The following is an 8,686-nucleotide window of genomic DNA, read 5'->3' as shown; positions in this document are numbered from 1 at the left end:
TCAAGTACCCATTCACCGTTGAAAGCACCTATTTTTGCCTTATGAAATAAAGAAAAAAGATCTACTTGATTATTATGTTATAATCATGAGATTGTCAGAATCATAGTTTGGTGAAAATGATGAAGAATAAGTAATTAGAAATAAAATCAGCTATATTAACTATCATAACATAAGAGAAAGTCACAGCTTTTAGCCAACAGGCCACTGTCACAGTTAGGAGGGACTCATATGAAGTTCAAAGTGAATTAAAATGAGACGCTGCATCATGATTTTGTGTTAGTGTCTAATATTTTGACGATATATGGGAATCATATTTGTGTACGCTAAGCCATTCTTTGTTTTGCTCATTTTTTGTTGCTTTCAGCAGGCACAATAATATGATCTCATAAGGAAAAACTGTCATGATTAAGACTTGTTATTTCAGAATCACAATTTCCTGCCTCACCATCATTTCATAAAATTTACTCTTTTTTCAGTAAGTGATCGGACTGCCAAAAATTCATTTGCAAGGTAATAACACAATGAATGTGGAAATATGAAGAGAAATAGATGAAATAACGTATGACTGTGAAAATATTAACACAATCAAACATAAAATGATAACTATAAATCATTATGTATTCAACTATTTATTGCTTCCATATGTATGCCTTACATAAGCTATCTGATCAGCTGGTCACGGAGAAGTTTATCTCTAAGTAGCTGAAGGGAATTACAAAAGGCTGGTTTCATGACTTACACCAAAAGCTTCAGCAGACTGCTTCCTCACCTAAAATCCTTCCATTAAACTCTGGGCTGGATAATATGCTCATGTCAGGTGACAGAAATGACACGCAAGAAGCAAGTTGCTGGTATCCTCACTTCACCTGTTGTAAACCGGTGAAATAAATGGAAAAAGTAGCAAAGAAAAATTGACTGATTGAAAAAAGAACATAAAACAAAATATAAATTAGTGATGCACCAGTTGCGAAATTCTGGGCTGTTACTGATACGGTGTAAAGGACAATCATTTGGCTAATGGCCTATTGTTATTGTAATTTGTTTTCTCTTTAATGCCAGGGAAGCAATTAGATATGCATGGTTAAAAATAACTGAACAGTTTTTAAATTTGTCAGACCATCACACTAGCTATAATTGAGCACAAATTAGTTCATACAAATGTGTCAAACACCTTTTATCTAAAAAGACCATCTGTGTAATGTTATGCGTATTTTATGTTTTATTTGTCTTACAATTTCTGTCATATTTTTAATTTTATTTACTTTGTTTTATTTCTTGTTATGTTTCTTATTATTTTCTGCCACTTCTAGTTATTCATGTGTCCTTATTCATTCTACTAGTCCTTTCACAATTCATTCTGTTTTGTAGCACACCTAATACTCCACACCATCGTTTGCTATTATCAGAAAAACAACATGTTCTTTTAAAATCAGGGTGTTTGTATGTGGCTTGTTTTCTGTTGTCTTATGTCAGATTGATTCAAGTATTTATGATTAACATCTGTCACAGATTAGACTGGTTTGAGCATAAAAAATGTGGGTATATGCAGCGTGACCATATCTCAGGAAAACAGGACTGCTTAGCTGAATCTGCTCTTAAAGACACACGCAAAGTCACTGCAGGTGTCACTGTTGCCTCTCTAGTTGTATTTGGCCCTGTCAAGGCAAAACTTATTCACTGAAAACAAGGAAACTAAAGCTGTATTGATTTTTCATTTGTGAGAGGAGAAATTAATTCAGTTACTTGAAAAAGTGCAGTTGCACTTACATTTAATGTCTCACCTGCGCCATCCATACCGAATACAATGGCTACAATGATAACATGACAATTGTTTGTGGTGAAAACATTTATTAAACACATATTAATATCCACATTATTGAAAAAACGCCATATTTTCAAATAAATTAGTTTTAAATGCCTAACTTTATTCATGAATAGGCAAATAAGTCACAATATCAACCTAAGGCATGTATATTGCGGTTTATCACTGTGCTGTGTTGTTTCATCACTGCAGTTCAGAAGACAGGAAAACAGCATCAGTGTCTGCTGTCCGTAGATTTATTTAATAGACCTCCAGTCGTTTGAAGTGAAAATATTCTCTTGACTCTTCATTGCTTCTGTTGCTCCAGTCTATCTGCTCTGCTGGTTTCAACACCAGGCACACAGACAGCATTGATTCTTTCATTTTCAAGTAAGACTACAAGCAGTCACAGATCATTTTAAGGCAGTGCAGTTATTGGGCTCAGTTTGAACTGGTGGTGGACTGGGGACTGCAGGCAAGAGGTAGGGAAGGTGAACACGGACGGCTCAAAGTTTTTGGTGTTAAAGGTGGCGGTGAAGTCATTGGCAAAAAAGGAGGCCGACTCCTGGACACAGGGAGTGGCTGGTTCAGGTGTGGCAGCGAGAGCCGGGGCATTGGCCAGCACTTCTGACTCAAACTGCAGCAGCTGGCCCATAAAACTGAAATTTGGTGAGATGACCGCCCGCCGCTGCTTGATGATGTCAAACGCTGCATCCAGCCGCAGCTGCTGGGTTCTCATGATGTAAGCCATGCAGATGGTAGGTGAGCGTGAGATGCCTGCTTCACAGTGCACCAGGACCTTCCCTCCTGACTGCTTCACATGATCTGGAAGAACAAGAAGAGAACGCATCTGTGTTAATGTTGTTTTTCTTCTTGATCATCAGCAAAATATTTTTTCAGAGCTCAACCTTGCATTTAATTATTTGATTTAAGTGTGCAAAAGTGTTTTTATCTATTTTTTATTTGTATGTCTTTCTATTCATATATTTAAAGAAATTTCATTTGAAATGAATCAGCAGGGAGTTTTAATCAGTATGTATTCATAATTCAAATGTGGCATCATTGCCTGTTCCTACTCACACAGCTGGATAACATGGACAAACTGGGACACAGAAATTCAAACCCATATACCAGTTTCAGTGCTGCACACAAAGACACTTCTTTAGCTCTTGTTAGTCACAGGACGCAGCTGCTCGTGCCTTTTTTTTCTGCTGCACTGCTGTGCAGCCGCCACATTCGCTGTGGCACAGACGTGTGTTCTTATTCAGCTGCACTCCTATACGCTTATCTGTATATTTCAGTGTCTGCACACAAATCTTTCACTCATCCGTCTACGTCTCCCTCTTGACATGTTCTAGATTTCATTGATTCTCAGAGCGGAAAAAAACCTATGTAGTCTCCTTTTCTGTCTTGCATGTAAGTCTTGTCTACCAGACTAACATGTAGACACATATACATGTCTCCCTCTGTTTTGGAGATACAGTGAGGGCCACTTGTGTGTGTTCCTGAGAGTCACTGCCGGGGACTGAGTTCTGACAGCTCTGATCCTTGATAAAGTGCATGAATGAATCATAAAATTCAATCTGGGGAGTGAAGATATAGTGTCAGTGTGACACCAGCTGTGGGTGTTTTAATGACCATCCTTTGGCTGAAGATGACATGACATGCTTCAGTGGCTCTTTTTATTCAGGATGTCAATAATATTCATCAGCCACTCAGTCACAGTTCTGATTTGCTGATTGATTTTAATTTGAGACCAACGGCGTTGATTATTTGTGCACACTGCATGTCTAATCACTTGGTGTAGCTGATGAATTTCAGAGGTCTGAATATAGGCTAAACCTGCTCCTGCGCAGTTTTCTGACTTATGTAATAGCCAGGCTTACGTAGAGACTGCATCCCCAAAACAATACACAATTTCAGCAATAGCTGCCACCCAATACAGGTCAGCCAAGCTGCTTGTGGGTGAGCTTTGTCCTTGGTTATGCATGGCTATAAATATCCATCAGCACATTGTGTACGTCCGTGCTGATGCTGCTGTTATCTACCTCTCTCCTCTCCCACACTCTGTCTTTTCTTCTGTAACATATTTGCTGACCTGATAGCCGGACAAACAAAAATGCTCTTTTATTGTGCATGAGTCAACTAATGTTTGTGCTCCACCCTACCATAATAAACAACTGTTTGTGTGTCAGCTGGCCCCTAAACTCTTCCACCCGCCCGTTATAAAACAGCTCACCCAGTTGTCACACTGACCGACCACACCCGGCAGAGTGTGATTTGGCCTGAGCTGCGATGACGGCATGGGAGCGTCTTTTGCAAGTTAAGACGGGGGAAGGAAGGGAGGGTATGAAGGAAGTGAGCAAATCCTGACTGACAGAAGGCTGGCTGGATATGTTGGTGGGGGATTGAAGGCTGGTGATCAAGTTAAACTGATTATTGCTGGCTTTCTTATAGCCCTCTATTTGTGAATAACAGCAGGTGAGAGGCTGCGATAATAGCCGCCTCACTGGAAGACACTTTTAGAAAGTAGGCACTTCTATGAATAGGAGTCTCTCTAACTCTGCCTGGGTGGTATTTTTAAGACTTGGGTAATGGGTAATTATAAATACTCAAAAGCTGTAGTTAATATTCTTTCAGGAAAAGACTCCCAGATGGATGCTGAAGCCTTGTCTTTCTGGTTTAAATGGTTGAACTGTTCTGAGCCTTGTGAGTTTATACGACAACAAAACATTTTAGAAAATCTATCCGATCACAAACATTTGCATGCAAACCATAAATAAATAAAAGCAGCAAAAGAATCTGCATGCATTCAGTTTGACTCACCGATAAACTCTATGGCCTCTTGGAAGTGAGAACTGATGTCCGCCATGTGGTTGTCCTCCACTGGGATCCACTTGTAATCATAGTGGCCCTTAGTTGGCTGCAGGTCCCGCCGTGACACGTTGAGCAAGGCCGTGATGTGAAGGTCGCTGAGATAGTCTTGTCTAGAGGCGTGGTAGGCACTACCGAGGTAGAGGAAAGGCAGGATCTCTACGGGTTTACCCTAAAGTGCAGAAATGGGGCAGAAAACAGAGATGTGAGTGAAATGCTCAAGGAATAGAACACAAGACATAACATCAGACTGCCAGCCTTGATGCATCTGCTTCTACCCTCCCATCCCTGAGAAAGTGCACCCATTTTCCAAACCACAACATCTAAGCACCTGCCAGCGGAACATTATGTTCATTTGCAGACTAAAAGCACAGGAAGATGGAAGAATGATGCCCGCTTTTATCTAAGCCATTAGGTGCAATAAGCCAGTGTGTCAGCCACAGAGATCTTTCAGATCTAAAGCTGCCTCGTGTTTTCTATTTGGAGTGGACAAGACAGGGGAAAGGTCAGAGATAAAAGAGTTTTTTTATTTTTTTTTTTTTATTTGTTCTTCTTCTAAGGGGTGTCCCGATATCAGCTGGGCATCGCTGAATGGCTGCTGTCATTTTGTGCCAGATATAAAAAAAAAGAGGACTGGGGGGCAGGGAAGGTCACAGAATATCATATTTATATTGAGAAAATACTTTGATGTCAAATATAAATGTCTCTGATGTCTCTGCGTTTTAAACTTGAAAAAAAAACTGACAGTTGCTGTGTGCTCTGTGGCTGCGTGGGAGAGATGGAGGGGAATACTGTTTTGAGAAGGGCGTTTCCATACCTGATCGTAATCTGGTTTGTGGTAAGAAAGCTTCTCGCTGTGGCCGTTGAATTTTTTCTCGGTTTCAGTTCCGCTGTGGTCAATGGTTTTCACCTCAGTGCAAAGTTCAGGGTATTGAGAGTGGAAGTTCTCGTATCCTCCTTAGAGAAGTAAGAAAAAAAGAAAAGAAACATGAGTACACATTTCAAGAAAGAGGCTTAGAATAACACCACCTCTCACACACATCTTGTGAAATGGCTGAGTTTATGAAACAGTCTTAGCAGCGGATTACAGCCTTTATAACCTGGTTATAGACGCGTAATTAATTAGGCTACAGGAGATCGCTCTAAAGGACCGGTAATCCTTTTAGGGCAACATCCTGAGGACGGAGGAGAGACAGACGGAGATGGATGCATTACACCACATTATCACAACCCTCGAGAAACTTATTTAGCTGAAAGAGAAGGTTTCTTTCTCAACAAAATTCGTTGCACCACCAATTTGCCTGCGTTTCTCTTGCACTGACTCATCCGCTCCACTGACGCACGCAGGACATTTATCTAAGAAGTCAGACAAAAAAATGTCGGCTTCTCCGAACACAGGATAATATAGGAAAAAGACGAGTTGGCGATTGTATAGCCTAAGTGTTAATACAGAATTGATACAGCCTTTTAAGGACTGGTCCATCACTTAAAGAAAACGTCGCACCACACTCAGAAGCAAACGTCAGAAAAAATTAAAATGTCAGCTATAATGTTAACTCTGGATAAATATTTTTAGATTCATCAGCGATTAGTCCGAAAACACATTCCTAAAAAGTTTGATTAAATGGGAACAATTGCGGCTGCTAATCGACTGATTAAGAAAGCCGTTAATAAAGGAAACTGATCACCCCCCCCCCCACACACACACACACACACACACACACTCTCTGAACTAAAATGGTTGAATTTTTCCAAAGCTCTCACCTTTCAGGAAACAGATGCTTGCCCCGCTCGCTAGATGTGAGAGGGTGTTTATTACTATTTGTGCTACACTGTCCTTTTTCAGTTTTTGCCAGTGGGACGTCCGGTCATCGAGAACGACGATGGCCGATATGCTCCCCTCCCGAAGGCGAAACAGGGCTCTCTCATCCGGGATGACAAACTGCAGAGGCACCGGCCCTCCTCGAGATCTCCGGACCACCACTGAGTTGAGATTAACGTTGACGGAGCCTTTGATATTAGAGTTCGTGAAGGAGAAATAAGGTCGGCAATCCACAATAAGGCAGCTCCCACACTCCTTCCTGATGATTTTCTTCAGACGCCGGCAGTCAATGCTGGAGACTTTCATTTTGACGTTTAGCAGTTGTTATTATTGCCTAAAGAATGAGACGGTATCACTCCTGAATGCGGGCGAACGAAGAGCCCCGTGCGAGTCTTTGCCTACATTTCCTCCAAGGGGATTCCGGCCGATCAGTTTTATGTGAATGGGACCTCCGGCGCGTGACGTCGCGAACCATATTTGGACACCGGTGACGTCGGACGGTAGGAAAAACCCGCCCACGTCTGTGACTCTGCTGTGACTCCGCCCGCGGGTCTGGTAAATAAGAAACTCTACAACTGCGGTGTGTTTGATTCAGCCATTACTCACAGCGTGTCCTCTGCCGACAGATAGGCCTTTTTTTTTATTATTTATAGGCCCCACTTCGTGTTTACTGACCATTTAAAGCACATAATGGCAGTTTCTAAAGGGATGATACAGCCAATTGAATAAATCCAAACACTGTGGATCTAGTCAAAACAAGTGCAGTGTGTTGGAAGGAGACACATATTACAGTATAGCCCCCCAGGCTATGGGATGATTTAATGCAGGTTATTATTCAGGCAAGGTTGGAGAATCATCACTTTGTGATCTGTGGTGAGATCAATGCGTATACTCAGGAAAGAGATGGTGTGGAAAATGAGGATATTTATAACACGGATCATCTGGAAACCATATATCATAAACATGAAAGGATACATTTACCAGTGAGAGAGGGTCAGTTGATGTGTGTTGGTGCTGCAGTGTTGAATAATAGAAAAGCCTCTGGTTTTATATTATGAATGGGAGATGAGGACAGGGCTAAATGTGGGAGTGGCTACTGCTGCAGAACAAATATCTATTTATTATTCTCTCTGACAGACTCTCCATCTATCTGTTCATCGGGTTTTTGCTTCATAATTGTCGCCATAACTCAGATAAGCCTACAATAGCCCGTAAAATAAATATTTTATTAATTTCACAAAGACATTTGACATGGTCTGGAGGGAAGCACTTTGGGATAGATGATCAAAAACTGATGTGAGTGGCAAAATTATATCACTTTTTATAAAAATGTTAAAACAAGCCTCTTTCCTGAGGGAATTAGGACAGATTTTTTTTCTGGCAGTGTAAAAAATGTCTCTCATTTTCCTTACACATTAAGGATTTTGAGGAGCACTTATTATTATATACAATTATTATTCCTAAGTGATAGAGAACATGTTAAGTAAGATTACAATACTGTCGATGGTTACATGAACCTTGGAGTACTGATGCATGCTGACAGCACAACAGTCATGCCCACCACAGAGATGTGCCTGCAAAAGGCGACTGTTTGTCTGAGGGAAATGACAGGAGACCGTTTCAAATATTTAGACATTAAGCCTTCTAATTTAACTGCTAATTTAAAATGGCTTATAGAGATATAAAATACAAAGATCCAGAGTAATGTTTGCTATCACAACCAAATAGATATGATTTAACATTAAACGTAAGTTTGGAGCTGTGACAACTCATAATAAGATACTATATGGGGAGATTAAAAGAGAATGATTGGTTGTTGGACTTTTGAGCAGCAAGCAAGACAAGGTATGCCATAAAAATTAAGATCTTAAATGTACAACAATGGCGTTTATATCACACTTTCAATGATTCGTTTTAAACACCTCTTAAATCAGGCTTGAACAGAAACGTAGCGATATCAGCTGACCTAAAACGACTGCAGCTTAGAAGCTGAAAGACCCATTCACACAGATTGTAGTGGAGAACTAAATACAATGTCACCTTGTTACCCGAGTTTAAAAAGAAGTTGAAGTTTGAAGTGTTTTTATTGTGCCGAATCAGCTGTGATCTCAGACAGGGAAATACAAAATGTAATTTAAGTGATAATAACTGTTGGGGGCAAATACAATTTATTAAATACCAATATTGAG

General features: G+C 40.4%; 1 protein-coding gene across 1 annotated transcript; it reads right to left on the bottom strand.

The window, feature by feature from the left end:
* Nucleotides 1-1,834: 1,834 nt before the first annotated feature.
* On the bottom strand, nucleotides 1,835-6,906 carry dusp5 (dual specificity phosphatase 5). Its single transcript, XM_075463837.1, has 4 exons — nucleotides 6,440-6,906; nucleotides 5,493-5,632; nucleotides 4,628-4,847; nucleotides 1,835-2,626 (listed from the first exon to the last, which is right to left on the bottom strand). The coding sequence occupies exons 1-4, from the start codon at nucleotides 6,801-6,803 to the stop codon at nucleotides 2,220-2,222; spliced, it is 1,131 nt and encodes a 376-aa protein (XP_075319952.1). The 5' UTR covers nucleotides 6,804-6,906; the 3' UTR covers nucleotides 1,835-2,219.
* Nucleotides 6,907-8,686: the final 1,780 nt, after the last annotated feature.

The sequence above is a fragment of the Odontesthes bonariensis genome, chromosome 4, assembly GCF_027942865.1.
Source record: "Odontesthes bonariensis isolate fOdoBon6 chromosome 4, fOdoBon6.hap1, whole genome shotgun sequence".
NCBI classification, from domain to species: Eukaryota; Metazoa; Chordata; class Actinopteri; order Atheriniformes; family Atherinopsidae; genus Odontesthes; species Odontesthes bonariensis.
Note: the sequence above shows the minus strand (reverse complement) of the source record. Positions and strands in the feature narration are given on the sequence as shown.

Coding starts and splice junctions, on each gene's coding strand:
- dusp5 (XM_075463837.1), bottom strand. CDS start 6,803: ATGAAAGTCTCCAGCATTGACTGCCGGCGTCTGAAGAAAATCATCAGG. Junction 5,633..6,439: donor AAGCATCTGTTTCCTGAAAG/GTGAGAGCTTTG, acceptor TACTTCTCTAAG/GAGGATACGAGAACTTCCAC. Junction 4,848..5,492: donor ACAAACCAGATTACGATCAG/GTATGGAAACGC, acceptor TCTGCACTTTAG/GGTAAACCCGTAGAGATCCT.